This window comes from Monodelphis domestica, chromosome 1 (assembly GCF_027887165.1).
Source record: "Monodelphis domestica isolate mMonDom1 chromosome 1, mMonDom1.pri, whole genome shotgun sequence".
Taxonomy (NCBI): domain Eukaryota; kingdom Metazoa; phylum Chordata; class Mammalia; order Didelphimorphia; family Didelphidae; genus Monodelphis; species Monodelphis domestica.
Window position 1 is genome coordinate 352,015,043 of NC_077227.1, and position 15,710 is coordinate 352,030,752.

The 15,710-nt window shown below is 40.0% G+C and overlaps 1 protein-coding gene across 6 annotated transcripts in view; it reads right to left on the minus strand.

Moving 5' to 3' along the window:
• Positions 1–15,710, minus strand: part of LOC100029463 (proton-coupled amino acid transporter 1-like) — a 91,894-nt gene that overhangs the window by 53,253 nt on the left and 22,931 nt on the right. For all 6 annotated transcript variants that reach the window (XM_007473907.2, XM_007473903.2, XM_007473902.2 and 3 more), the window contains one exon: positions 2,141–2,231. In XM_007473907.2, the coding sequence (XP_007473969.1) occupies positions 2,141–2,231 (91 nt within the window). Of the gene's footprint in view, positions 1–2,140; positions 2,232–15,710 lie in introns of those variants that run through there.

The following is a 15,710-nucleotide window of genomic DNA, read 5'->3' on the forward strand; positions in this document are numbered from 1 at the left end:
GCCTCTAACGTGGTAGATGCTTAATAAATGCTAGCTGACTGAATTTTCATAAATTCTAAATCCCATCTTGTGCCCTAGAGAACAATGACAAATCTGAGAACCAAGGTGGTCTCTTTCAAACAAGAGGGAACGAGGGATCTGTCCTAAGGACTTCGGAGGTTGGGCACAGACTCTTTTGGTCACTGGTATTCTCTGCATGTTTGAAACAGATCAAAACATGAAAATGCAAAACTATTAGAGGCAGCTCAGTGTGGTGAAAAGAAAACTAGACTGAGGTGAAGAATCCTTCATCCTACAGGTATTTCCCTAATCAAAATTGCTAAAATTAGAGAGCTACATTTTAAACACAAACTAAACCTTTGATATCATTGACATAAGGAACACATACATGAGGAAACTCCCTCTTGTTAAAGAAGGTGAACACTTTCACTGAGTCTTATTTTTTTACCTTCTCTTAGAATTGTTATTAAGTATCAGTTCTAAGGCAGAAGAGCAGTAACAGTTAGGAAATGGTGGTTAAATGACTTGCCTGGGATCACACAGATAGGAAATGTCTGAGGTCAGATTTGAACCCAGGACCTCTCATCTTCAAACCTGGTTCTCTATCCCCTGAGCATACTTATAGTCTTTTGCAGTAAACTTGTACTGCATATTAATAAACATTTGCTGAATTGAATTAATAGGTGTAGAGTATTCCTACACCCAAAAGTCATGCATCCTTGAAGAATTCAGGTATACTTCAGATTCATTTAAAAATTAAAAAAAAAAAAAGAATCCTTTTTCTCATTTATAACATGGGTGCAATGGCCCCTTCCTTGAATTATGGTGGACATGCTTTGAATTTTAAAGTGATTTAGAAATATGTGCTATTATCGTTATAGGCAAGGAAGCCCCAAGCTAGGGTATGGTAGGCTGAGTTCTTTAGATTATCTTGCAGCAGAAGTCTTGATTCTATCAGTCTCATTTCACTTGATAAGCAGAATGATTCATGGAAAAGCACAGGCTTCGGAGTCACAAGATCTGTGGATGAGTTATGTCTCTATCACTAAATCCCTCCATAACATTCACTGACTCCCTTGAACTCTCTGAGCCTCACCTCCCACCTTTGTAAAATGGTAATATTCATATTTATACCACCACTTTCACAAAGATTTTCTGAGTATAAAATGAGGGGACAGACACAAAAGTGCTTTGTATAAGGGGTTATTATTTGCTTGCAAACTTGATGGATCAGAGGTTTCATCAGTGGGTATACTCCTATCAGGAGATCTATGTATTCATGGTTGGGCTCAGACACTAAATCCCTCAGTAACACTCCGTAAGTCCCTTCACCTCTCTAAGCCACAGCTCCTACCTTTGTAAAATGAAAATAATCTTTATACCACCACCCTCATAGGGTTTTTCTAAGGGGAAAAATGAGATCATAAATAAAAATTTATAAAAGTTTTATTTGCTTGAAAATTTGAAGGAACTACAATTTTATCAGTGAGCACACATCTTTTATGAAGGCAGATGTCTTTGCATCTTTAAGAATTGCTATGGGGGGCGGGGGGGGGGGGAAGAGCAGCTGAGTGGCTCAGTGGATTGAGAGCCAGGCCTAGAGATGGGAGGTCCTGGGTTTATATCTGACCTCAGATATTTCCTAGCTGTGTGACCCTGGGCAAGTCAATTATCTTGAATTGCCTAACCCTTGCCACTCTTCTGTCTGGGAACCAATATTTAATATCTCTTCTAAGACAGAGGGCAAAGATTAAAAAAAAAATTGCTGTGACCTTTGATTCCATTACACTAAATGATGAACTCAAAGTAACTAAGGCTGATCCTTCTCCAAATGAAAAGCCTCATTACCTTGCCTGAATTCAAAGTGCTACCTCTAGGCTTAAGCTAGGTTATGCTAGGGTTTGTGTTTCACTGGAGATCTGAGGGGGCTCACACTAATCTCCTCACTGCACTGATGCATTGGAAGAAGGCATTTCTGGGGAGCTAAGAGTATTCTTTGTGATTGCTGATTCTAGTAAACAAAGTTGAGCTTGTGAAACATTTCTCCAAAAGCTTTCAAAGGATCACCAAAGTCTTGGAAACCCTCTATCTCCCCCCAAAGTGGTGAGAACAGGTCCAGTTTTCTTAGCTCCTCACTTACTATGATGCCTGCATTCTTGATGGCCAGGGGCAGCCCCAGAAGACCTGTGCCGATATTTGCTTTAAACAGATGGATCAAGGCTTGAAGTCCTCTGAGGATGAAAGGAGAGAAAAACAAGAGCCTGTTAGTGTCAAGGTGTACTCTGATCCCTTAGATAAAGGATCTATAGTAGAGGTAAAAAGAGGTACCCGTTGCAATCCTGTCACCAACCAAATTGTGGCATGTGATGGTAAACAAATGCTGCTGCACAAGAGGAAATGATGAGCTAGTTAATTTAAAAAACAACATGGGAAGACCTACATGAAATTAGGAAGGGCAAAATGAGCAGAAAAGGGAGCATTATATACAGCAACTAAAATATTGTTTGAAAAAACAACTTGTGGGGCATTTGGTAGTTCAGTGATTTGTGAGCCAGGACTAGAGACCAGAGGCCCTGGGTTCAAATCTGGCCTCAGACACTTCCTAGCTGTGTGACCCTAGGCAAGTCACTTAATCCCCATTGCCTAGCCCTTGCTGCTCTCTTCTGCCTTGGAATCAATACACATTGATTCTAAGATGAAAGGTAATGTGATTTTTTGTTTCTTTGTTTCTTTGTTTTTAAAAGAACAATTTGTATATGTCCACCTCCAGAAAAAGAAATCACAAATAGAAACAAGAAAGATAGTTTTATAGATACATTTATTTTGATCAAATAATGTTTCCTCCAGTGCAGAGAGGGGAGGGGTAGGAGATACCTGAGAATTTTAATATAACAAATAAACAAATACATTTTAAAAAATTAAGTTAAAACAAAACAAAATAAATAACTGTCACCCAGCTCTTTGACTACAGTTCGGACACCAAGAGAACAAAATAGAACAAAATAAAAGAATGTTTTAGGTGGCACTGGAGCGGGAGGGAGGGGGTGTCTTTAAGCTCTAATACTCTTCCTTGGAAAATCTGGGGTCTGTGTTAATGACTGAGTTAGAAGGCATAGAAATCTTATCTCATAGCTGCAGCATAGGGAAATCCCAAACTAGCCTGGGGTGGGGAGATAGGGAGGATAGTAAGAACAAGAAGAAAAACAAAAAGAACCAAAAACTGAGGACCTCTCCTCAACCTCCACCTCATTCTACATATGAACCAACTAGCATTTTTCCTCTTAAGATTTCAAAAGGGAATCATAGAATCTAGAATTATGCAGGACCTTCAATATTGTCTGGTTCAAACATTTTCACTTTACAGACAAGGAAACTGAGGCGGAGAGAGAAGTAACTTGTCCAAGGTCACAAAGTAAGCAGTAGAGCTGGGATGCAAATCCAGGTATGCTTACTCCAAACCTAAGTGCTTCATTATACCACACTAATGAAATAAATAAAAAGACTTCTTAACCACATTTTTACATTCTAAATGCTGGTGATACAAATACAAATATGAGAAAGTCCCTGGCCTCAAGAAGCTTAATAGTAGAGGGAGGCACACATATCATCAGTTAGTCAACAAGCATTTATTAAATGTCCAATATATATACACATAATATGAGCCTTGTGCTAAGCACTGGGGATGCAAAGAGCCAAAAGACAGTCCTTGCTCTCAAGGAGGTCACATATATAAGGGAGTGTTTTATTTCCAGACAAGAATGTTTTCATTTATGAAACCACAGGGACGGTAAAGAGAGCTAGAGGATAATCAATTGACATATCATTTCCCAGAAAGAATAGATTTAATTACCTAGAATAAATGGAAGAGTTAGGGAAGAGTATGTATGTATGTATATATATATATATATACCTGGTCTATATACCTGCAGTAGCATGTCCAGAAGATAAGTTTGGGAAGCATTGTGGTCAAGGGTCTGGAACTGGACAAACAGAATCTCCCCAATCAGGGCAGCAGGGCCCCATGGCAAGAGTTTCAAAGCTCAGTAGATTAAATGTGAGGAAGTCCAAAGGTGGAGAAGAGGCATTGGGAGGGCAAATACAAGGAGAGAGCTGGAAGGGATGGGTGGCTGGGATATGAAGCATGCTCTGTGGTCTGAGGTTAGGCAGGTAGTGTGGCCCATTTGTATTTGTATAGCCTGACTCCCCATCCAGCAGCATGGTCCCATGTAAATGTTTGCTTTCGATGGGTAGTTCCAAAGCTGAATTGATTAAATCACCCAAGGAGTGATCTCAGGAAGTCAGTGATCCAGAGGAAGGTGAAGCGGAACAGATGGCAAAGAGATGGCCAGGATAGATAACTGAATGAGATGAAAAGCATGATGTGGCATCTACACCTGATGTAATAGAGTGGGCCTATGAACTAAGCATATCAACTATCCCTAGAGGTGTGTGAAAACAAAGCTCATAGTATGGAAGGAAACATGATCATTCTTGTCTGGGTCTTTCCCCATTCTTGCTTCATTCTGATATCCTTCATCAAATGGCTAGTCCTAATAGTATGGGATGATGTCCCTTTTCTGTGCTACTCTTGTTGCTATTAGACCACTCTTGCTCCAGCTGACAACCTTTTCCCCCTTAGTTTAATATAGAAAAAAAGAAGTATTTTTCTAAGGCATTAACTAACTTAAAAAAAAAAACACCAACCCAACAACAATGCATACCTTCTCTCTTAAAATCAATAGTAAATATTAATTCTAACGCAAAAGAGCAGTAAGGACTAGGCAACTGGGGTTAAATGACTTGCCTAGTGTCACATAGCTAGGAAGGCCAGATTTGAACTTAAGACCTTCTGACTCTAGGGTTGGCTTTCTATCCACTGAGCCACCTAGCTGCCCCCATTAAGTGACTTCTAAGACAAAGAATGTTAACTTATAATGAGGACATTGAGTTTAGAGGCAGGATACTGTTAGTTTTATGGTTGGACTGAATATTTAATTGGTTGCCAGGGATTTAATTTCTAAATCCCAAAAATGAATTACTAAAGTAAAATGGAATTTATGGTAGTTTATTTTTATAACAGAGAGAAGATATTAAGGGAGGGAGGGAGGGAGAGAGAGAGAGAGAGAGAGAGAGAGAGAGAGAGAGAGAGAGAGAGAGAGAGAGAGAGAGAGAGAGAGAGAGATCCGGCTTCCTCTGAGCCAGGTAGAAATTCTAAGGCCCCAGCCAGGGGAAAGGAGTCTCGAGATGATGGGCCTTTCCCGGAGGCTTTCCTCCAGAAAGGACAAGGAAGGAAGTCAGCCTTTACACTCACCACATTGTCAGTTCAATCAGCAGATTCTTTTATCAGTCTCACCTCCAGCAGGCTCCACTCCAAGTGTGTCTCTTTCAAGCTCCAAGTGTCCCTCTTCACTCCAAGTGATACTCTTCACTCTAAGTGTCTGTCTTCACTCCAAGTGTCTGTCTTTACTTCAAGTATCTCTCTTTACTCTAAGTGATTCTCTTCAAGAATCTGTGTATGTCTTTGTTTCCACTTTTAAAGACCTTTTTCTCTTGTGTCACTTCCCCTAAATTTTTACATCTACCAATCACAGCCAATGCTCCACTCCAGGACTGCCCACTCTTTCACATGTGGGTCACAGACCTCCCATTCAATGTATAAAATCCAAAATGGGTAGATCTCCATACTCAACTTTAAGTATTGTGTTTTACAGTTTGGGGATTAAAATCTAAAAATAGACAGGGGATTACAATTTAATCTTCACAATCAAGGAAAAGCTAAGTACCTTCATTGTTACAATCAGGGGAGAGCCAAATCCAATATTCATAATACCTTATCCTAAGATTCTTCTCTCTTTTGTATGGAGACTGATTGATATAAGTTTACATCCTATTTTTTATCAATAGCCTGTTTTTATGGGTCACCATGGCCAAATAACTCATCACTTCTGGTGTCTCTCTCTATTTAATTAGACTGGTCCTCAGGCAGAAGATCCTTTTAGTTTGTTAAAGGTTAGCTTATGTAAATCTCAGACTTTGTATATCCCCTTTGTGAACCCAGAGTGTTTCCACAATGAGGAACAGTAGTGGAACTTCATGGAGATCATAGTATATGAAGTTAAAAAGGATGTAAAAATCATCTAGCCCAACTTTCTCATTTTACAGTTGAGGAAACTGAGATCCAGAGGAGTTACGAGACTTACCTAAGGTAATCAGAAGAGCTAGGTTATGAATTAATGCTATTTGACTCCAAATGCACTAAAAATTGTAACAAGACCAAGGGTTGGCAAATTACCACTTGAGGGCCAAATCCCATAGGCCTCCTGTTTTGGTAGAGCCCTCAAGTTAAGAACAGTTTTTCTGTGTTTATTTTAATAAAGTTTTAAAATTGCACTTAAAAATGTAAAAGAAACAACACCACATTTTTTAGCTCTTGGGGTTGAACAAAAGATCTAATTTGGCTCTTGGACTAGTTTGCTAATCTACACTCTGCTTTCTGTCTCAAAACTTTCCTAGTAAATTGCCTGCCTAGAGCTCTAACCTACATCTTCTGACTTTGAATCCAATGTTTTTGTCATTCACTATAGAAGGCACTGAAGCTTTACCCTGACCCCCCTTTGGGGGTATATGTGACAGAGTGATCTTTTTCATTAGAAAGTCATGCTATAGAGGACAACCCCATCTCCCTAGTCCAAGCCCAGATGACTCTTTGTCCTAGGAAGAGCTTTTTTTTGGTCTTGGCCATCATTTCATCTTATATCTCTCCATCAGATCCCATGGATGATTTGTAAAGCAGTCAGTGACCATGACTCTACTCTATTAATTTGTTCTATCCACGTCAGTTGCCCAACTGGGCAATAGGCAGAATTATTTCATGCTACTACTATATTACCATGGAGTCAAATCCTTCCAAAGCTCTCAGGAGGGATTGCTTCTTTGCAAATACATACAATTGGGAAAGATATGTAATAGAAGGAATGATCGTCAAAAGGATTTATTTTATTTTTAAACTCTTACATTCTGTCTTAGAACAATACTGAGTATTGGTTGTAAGGCAGAAGAGTGGTAATAGGTAACTGGTGTTAAGTGACATGTTTAGAGTCATAAAGCTAGGATGTGTCTGAAGCTAGATTTGAACCCAGGTCCCTCTTGTCTCTAGGCCTGGTGGTCTATTTATTGAGCGATCTAGCTGACCCTCAGTAAACATTCATTCAATACCTACTTTGTGTTGGGCATCATGCTAAGAGCTGGGAATATAAAGAAAGGCAGAGAAATGACTCCTACCTATAAAGAGCTTATATTCCAGTGGGGAGAGACAACATACAAATAACTACATACCAATACATACAGTATAAATGGAAAGTAATTTCAGAAAGAAGGTACAACCAAGAGACAGAAGAACAAAAATATGATGGAAGGATGAGGACAGTCTCTTGAAGAAGATGGGATTTGCAAAACTATTAATAAGCACATTAAAACGTGTTCTAAATCTCTCATAATTAGAGAAATGCAGATCAAAACAACTCCGAGGTACCACCTCACACCTAGCAGATTGGTTGTTAGAGGGGATGTAGCAAAACTGGGACACTAATGCATTGCTGGTGGAGTTGTGAATTGATCCAACCATTCTGAAAAGCAATTTTGAATTATGCCCAAAGGGTGCTAAAAGACTGTCTGCCCTTTGATCCAGCCATACCACTGCTGGGTTTGTACCCCAAAGAGATAAGGAAAAAGACTTGTACAAAAATACTTATAGTTGCACTCTTTGTGGTGGCAAAAAATTGGAAAACGAGGGAAAACAAATTGTGATATCTGATGGTGATGGAATACTATTGTGCTGAAAGGAATAATGAACTGGAGGAATTCTGTTTGAACTAGAAAGACCTCCAGGAATTGAATCAGAGCAAAAGGAGCAGAACCAGGAGAACATTGTACACAGAGATGGATACATTATGGCACTATCGAATGTAATGGTCTTCTCTACTAGCAACAATGCAATGATCCAGGACAATTCTGAGGGACTTAGAAAATATGCTATCCATATCCAGAGAAAGAATTGTGGGAGTAGAAACACAGAAGAAAAAAACACATGATTGATCACATGGTTCAATGGGGATATAATTGGAGTGTTGACTTTAAATGATCACTCTATTGCAAATATTAATAATAGGGAAATGGGTTTTGAATAATGATACATGTAAAACCCAGTGGAATTGCTCATCAGTTCCAGGAGAGGGGAGGGAGGAAGGAAGGGAAAGAACATGAATCATGTAACCATGGAAAACTATTCAAAAATAAATAAATAAATAAATAAATAAATGAAAATATTCACCAACCTGGAAAAAGAAAAAGATGGGATTTGAATTAGGGCAAAATTGGTAACTAAAAGTCATTAGAAGGGCAGCTAGGTTGCATAGCAAATAGAACATCAGACCTGGAGTCAGGAGAACCTGGATTCAAATTTGGCTTCAGACATATCCTACTTATGTGACCCTGGATTTAACCCCAATTGCCTAGTCTTTGCTACTCTTTCTGTCTTAGTACTGATTCAAAGAAAGAAGGTAAGGGTATAACATACATACATACATACATACATACATACATACACACATAAATAAGCAGACAAACAAATAAAAAAATAAATGAAAGGAATTAGAAAGTCTGAAATGATGGGCTGGATTAAAACAAAATTTAATAGGGATAAATGTAAAGTTTTATGATGTAGTTTAAGAGTTAATTGCACAATACATTGTGGCTTTATGGAAAGATGGAAATAAGCAGAAAAGAGTTTCACAATTTCATGACTGGCAATATCTATATGTGATCAGAAGAATAAGCAGTAGAGCAAAAAAGACCTTGGTGGTCTTCTGGAGTCAGAATAGAAAGAGTGCCATATCTAGAGTCAGAAGACCTGGAATCAAACCCTGCCTCTAATGCTTACTACTCAGTAGATTTTGGGTAAGTCTCTTGACCTCCTTTAGCCTCAGTTCTCCCATTTGTAAATGAGAGGATTGGACCAGATGCCCTCTAAAGTTCCTTTTAGTTCTAAATCTTAAACTTTGTTAAGACTTTCTTGATGCACTATCTTTGTAGAAAAGTGTTCCCTAGATATATGAGAGAGGTTCTTTTCTTACTATACTTTTGAAGATGTTGTTTGCCCTTCATTACAAATAGGACCAATTATATTATGAGGTGAGGTCTTCACTCTCATGTTGATCAGATTCAATTGGGATAGAATTGGCACAGAGTTGTTAGTCTCACTCTTCCAGAATCATGGAAGTCCAGTGGGCAAGACAAAAGTCAGGATGACTGATGATGTTCAGGGATGCAATGGATGACCAGGCTTCTTTGATATTTGACCAAATTCTAAATGCTCTACAATGCCCACTTCAGTCTTCTTTCATGGCCAGTGAAACAAATTGTTCTCATCCACCTATTCTACCAGGAGAAGTCTTCACATGCTTGGCGGTAGACATCTTCCTGACTCATTGATGGGTTTGAGGCCTGTTGATTACCTCCAACCTAGTTTAGTTGATCTACTGAGACTATTTTTACTAGAGTATGGTTGCTGAGCATACTACAGCTTTTTGGAGCCCCAGAAGTTGGGTGAAAGACGGATCAGCAGCCTGCAAGCTCTTGTACCAAAGGTGCTAGTCCTTTACGAATACCCCTCCATCCCCCATTTCATTAAGTGTCTTTACTTTGGGCTAAGCGGACATGAGTCCACTGTCTAATTGATAAAACAAAACCATGAATGGAATCTCATGCACTTTGGCTTTGAGTGAATAAGAACCCACAGGTGAATTTAACACTAGAGTACCCAGTCACCCAGTATGAGAACTTCAGGATATCCAAACATATTACACCTCAATAAATCCTTTTATTAGAGCAGTGTGTGGATGAATGAGTTTTCTCTCCTTGATATCCTGAATATCCCCTTTCTATTTCTATTAAGAACATTGTTATTCTTCTAGCTACCTTGGATCATTAGCTCAGAGTCATCTTGGACTTTTCTCTCTCCCTGAATCCCTATATCTCAGTGATGGTGAACCTTTTATAGGCAGAGTACTGGGCCTCTCCCCCACCTCACCCCTAGACTGAATGCCATGCTGTCTCCCAGACTACATGCCATGCCCCACCCATTACCCCAAACAAGGGAGGGAGCAAATGCTCCCATTGGGCTACTGGGCAGAAGGGCAGTTAAAGTGAGGAATGTCCTCAAGGAGTATAGAGAGGGTGAGGAGAGTGGCCCAAAAACTCCCCTCCCCTCCATCTCTGCTATCTGTGAGCTGCCCACCTTACCTTCTGTGTGCTCCTATTGGGCTACTGGGCAGAGGGGAAGGTGATATGAAAAAATGTTGTTAAACACATATGGAGAAGGGGAAGGGATCAGCTCTGCCCAAGTCCCTCTGCCTTTCTAGTGATGAACTTTGGGGGATGGCCAAATACCCACAGAGAGCACTCTGCATGCTATCTTTGGCACCCGTGCCATAGATTTGCTATTCACTCCAATAAGTAGTCATTTTTCAGGTCTTGTTAATTCTGCTTCCAAGAGTGTGCTGGCTCTCAAAAAAAATAAAAAGTACTCATGACCCACTTTTGAGTTTAATCTTCTTTATTAATATTCTCTTTATTATTTTCCTATCTGGACATTCAGCAAATGTAACATTTAACTCACAAGCCATTTTAAGCTGGCTCCACAAAAAGCACCTGACTATATCCATTTTTCTGGCATCCATCCTCTTCTTTGAAGGCTCTAGATGAAGCCAGAAACCAGAAGCATCAACAATCACCACCATTTTGACCAGTGGTGCCCATGGGACTAATGAACAATGCTAAATGGAGACCAGTGGGGTGGGGGCCAAGTGGGAACTGAGTATTGGCCCTACCAGAAGCCATCACCAGCCCTCCACCATTAGGTTGCCAGAAGAAGCCATTGGAAGCTAGCAAAGGTGGAGAGAGGGGCAAGATGCAGGCTGTGGTTGGAATGGAAAGGCAAGCCCCTACCCTAGTTGAGGCCCTTAACACCTCTCACTTAAGACCAGTACTTCAATAGGCTCCTAATTAGTTTCCATGCTTAGAGACTCTCCCTATTCTAATCCATGGTCCATATATCTGCCAACATAATCTTCCTAAGTCACAGGTTTGATCATGATCTTTCTCCCTCAAAAAGGGTACAGAGGCTCCTTATTGTTTTATTTTTATTTTTTAAAACCCTTACCTTCCATCTTGGAATTAATACTGTGTATTGGTTCTAAGGCAGAAGAGTGGTAAGGGCTAGGCAATGGGAGTCAAGTGACTTGCCCAGGGTCACACAGCTAGGAAGTGTGAGGTCACATTTGAACCCAGGACCTCCCATCTCTGGGCCTAGCTCCCAATCCACTGAGCCACCCAGCTACCCCCTCCTTATTGTTTCTAGAATCAAATACAAAGTACTCTTTTTGGGGCATGAAATTCCCTCAATAATCTGGCTCCCACATATTTTTTCCAGCCTTGTTTCAGATTATTACCTGTCACTCATTTTACATTCTCACCAAACTGGCCTGAGAGTTTCTTCATGAACCTGGCATTCCATATTCTGACTATATCTTTGTACAGATTATTACTGACTTAATACCTGGAATGCTCTCCCTCCTCACTTCCACTTCTTGCTTCTTTCAAAACTGAGATCAGGTATTAAGTATCTCCCACACAAAGCCTTGACTCACCCCTTTAATTAATTTTCTCTATTTCTTCAAATTTTTTTGGCACTTATTTTTAAAGTTCATAGACTTAGAGATGGGAGGGACTTGAGAGTGCATCCATTCCAATCCTCTCATTTTACAAACTGAGCCCCAGAGAACAGGAAGGACTTTGTCTAGAACTGGGATGTGAACCAAACTAAATCAGAGTCTAATTGTCTTTTTTCCTGGTACCAGACTAGCTATCTTTAGTTTGCATGTTATAGCCTCCCAATAGAAGTTCCTTGAAGACAAGGATTATTTTGTGCATTTTCTTATATCTCTAGGAGGAGGAGTTTAATAAATGTTGTTTGAGTGGAATTCCAAATCTTCTAGTTACCACAGTGCAGGACCTTAGTAAAACTACAACCTTTCCAGGCTTTGGTATTTTCATTGTAAAACAAGAAAAGTGGACTAGAGGATCTCCAAGGGTACTTCCAACTTGAAATCCTATGATGTGCCATAATCCTTCATGAGAAAAAGGCCTACGAGTGATACAGACTACAACCCCTACACGACTGAACTGCTACAGTAATAAGTGATATTTATATTCTATAAATTCTATAAAGTTTGCAAAATACAGGGCATACTATTAGATCATCAAGGCAGACGCAGATAAAGAAAGGTGACTCTTCATCTGACTAGGGGGATTGGAACTGGATTATTTCATTTAAGACACAGAATAATTCTGTGAGATGGGGTGTTTTAGGTATTTTCATCCTCATGTTGCAAATAAGTATGCAAAGAGAAGCTCAGAAAAAATGATATTAGTTGCCCATGGTCACACAACTAGTAAGGGGTCAAAGCAGGTTTTGAACTTGGTCTTCCCAGATCCAAGTCTAGCATTTTATTGTGGGTGGCAATCAAAAAAGCTAATGAGTCTTTCAACTATAATTACATTACGATTCTTACAACCCAAAATTCTAGCTTTGGAGATTTCCTTGATACTTTTTTTTAAAAATTGCTACCTTCTGTCTTAGAATCAATACTGTGTATTGGTTCCAAGGCAGAAGAGTGGTAAGAGCTAGGCAATGGGGGTTAAGTGACTTGCCCAGGGTCACACAGCTAAGAAGTGTCTGAGTCCAGATTTGAACCTAAGACCTTCTGTCTCTAGGCCTGGCTCTCAATGAGTCACCCAGCTGTCCCTTCTCCTTACTACTTTTAAATATATATTTTTTATTTTTAAAGTAATATTTTTACTTGAACATTTTTATTTAATTAATTTAGAATATTTTTCCATGGTTACATGATTCAAATTCTTTCTCTCCTCCTCCCACCCCCTCCCATAGCCAACGAGCAACTCTATTGGGTTTGACATTTGTCATTGATCAAAACCAATTTCCATATATTATGGTGATCTCTTAGAGTCTACATCCCCAATCATATCCCCATCAACCCATGTGATCAGATAGTTGTTTTTCTTCTATGTTTCTACTCCCACAGTTCTTTCTCTGGATGTGGATAGCGTTCTTTCTAATAAGTCCCTCTGAATTGTTCTGGATGATTGCATTGCTGCTAGTAGAGAAGTTTATTAGTCTCTGTGTACAATGTTCTCCTGGTTCTGCTCCTCTCACTCTGCATCAATTCCTGGAGGTTCTTCCAGTTCACATGGAATTCCTACAGTTCATAATTCCTTTTAGCACAATAGTATTCCATCACCAACATATACCACAATTTGTTCAGCCATTCCCCAATCGAAGGGCATGCCTTCATTTTCCAATTTTTTGCCACCACAAAGAGCACAGTCATAAATATTTTTGTACATGACTTAAATTAATATTATAACAAAATTAATCTATCTCTCCCACTATACTCCCCATTTTGCCACTGAATAAGTTCAAAACAATAACAATAGCAAAAAATTAAATCCTTCAACATCCAGTTGCATGGTTGAATGAAACAAATTCCCACATTTGTCATATCTCTAAAATCTCTCTCTCAAAACTACTGGGATAATTGGAAAACAGTATGGGGAAATTAGGTTGAGATCAACATCTTACACTGTATACCAAGATAAATTCAAAATGGGTAAATGACTTAAATATAAAGAGTGAGATCATAGATAAATTAGGTGGAACATAGATTAGTATACCTGTCAGATCTGTGGGAAAGGAAGGAATTTAAGACCAAGCAAGAGACAGAGAACATTGCAAAATATAAAATGAATGACTTTGATTATAGCAAATTAAAAAGGTTTTGTACAAACAAAACCCATCCAACCAAAATTAGAAGGTAAACAACAAACTGGGAGAACATTTTTATAACAAAACTCTCTGACAAAAGTTTAATTTCCCAACTATATAAGGAACTAAGTCAAATTTTTAAAAAATCAAACCATTCCCCAATCAACAAATGGTCAAGGGGCATGAATAGGCAGTTTTTACAGGATGAAATAAAAACTATCAATAAGAACATGAAAAAGTTGTTCTAAATCCCTCCTGATTAGAGAAATGCAAATTAAAACAACTCTGAGGTACCCCTTATACCTAGCAGACTGGCCAATATGACAGCAAAGAAAAGTGATAAATGTTGGAGGGAGTATGGCAAAATCAGCACACTAATACTCTGTTGGTGGAGTTGTGAATTGGTCCAACCATTCTGGAGGCAATTTGGAACTATGCCCAAGAGCTTTAAAAGACGGTTTGCCCCTTGATCTAGTCATACCACTACTGGGTTTGTACCCCAAAGAGATGATAATGAAAAGTTTTTGTACAAAAATTGAAAATGAGGGGGTGTCCATTGATTGGGGAATGATTGAACAAATTGTGGTATATGTTGGTGATGGAATTCTATTGTGCGCAAAGAAATAATGAAATGGAGGAATCCCATGTGAACTCGAACAACCTCCAGGAATTGATGCAAACAAAAAGGAGCAGAATCCGGAGAACCTTATACACAGAGACTGATACATTATGGCACAATCAAATGTAATAGACTTTTCTACTAGCAGCAATGCAATGATCCAGGGTAATCCAGAGGAACTTGGGAGAAAGAATTCTATCCACATCCAAAAAAGAACTGTGGAACTAGAAATGCATTAGAAAAATATATGCTCGACTTCCGGTTAAGATGGCGGCTTAGAGAAAGCTGAAGTTCAGATCTCCGGAAAACCCTTCCCGACCGATCTCAAACTAGAAGCTCCTAAGGCGCCGAAATTCAAAACGATCAACAGCACAGACCCTGGGAACCCTCCTCCTGGACCTGGACCCGGTTCAAAAGGTATGGCTCCCCTTAAAAGCCAGAACCCGAGATCCCTCGGACCTCAGGGGTAGGAGCGCAGAGTCCAAGGCTCCCGGAAGCGGCAGCCGCGCCGGGCTCAGAGAGCAGGGTCTGAGGAACAACAACCCTCAGGGTCTTCTACCCAAGTCCCAGTCCGGGTGAAAGTTACTGCCTGGGGCTTCCGCTGCAAAGAGCCGGTCGGTCAAAGAGCCGGTTGGTCCGGGTGAAAGTTACTGCCTGGGGCCTCCGCTGCAGAGAGCTGGTCAAAACAACAGCAACCCTCAGGGCGGGCAAGACAGCCTCACGAGCTGGATCCTGCTATCCAAGTCTCAGTGAAAGTCTGTGCTCTCGGAGCTTGGGGAAGCGGCAGCCCATCCCCCCCGCAGGCCGACGAAACAGCCTCACGGCCAGGGATTCTGAAGGCAACTTCCGGAAATCGAGCCAGGGGGAGAGTGTGGCCTCGTGGTCCGACCCTTCCATTCCAGTTCCAGTGAGGCATATTCAGTTTAACCCAGGGAACGCTCATAGAACCAACATCTGCCCAGGACTAAAGCCTCTGATCACCAGACAAAGACAAGAAAAGCCAATCCTCCACGTTCAGAGATGACAAACTCCACAGAAGCACAGAAGCCCCAAAATACCAAGAAAAATAAGAAGAAAGGGGCGACTCTGGACACATTCTATGGAGCCAAAATACAAAATACAGAGCAGATAGAAGAAGATATACAAGAAAATTCTCCAAAATCTTCCAAAGGAAATAGAAACTCTCCACAA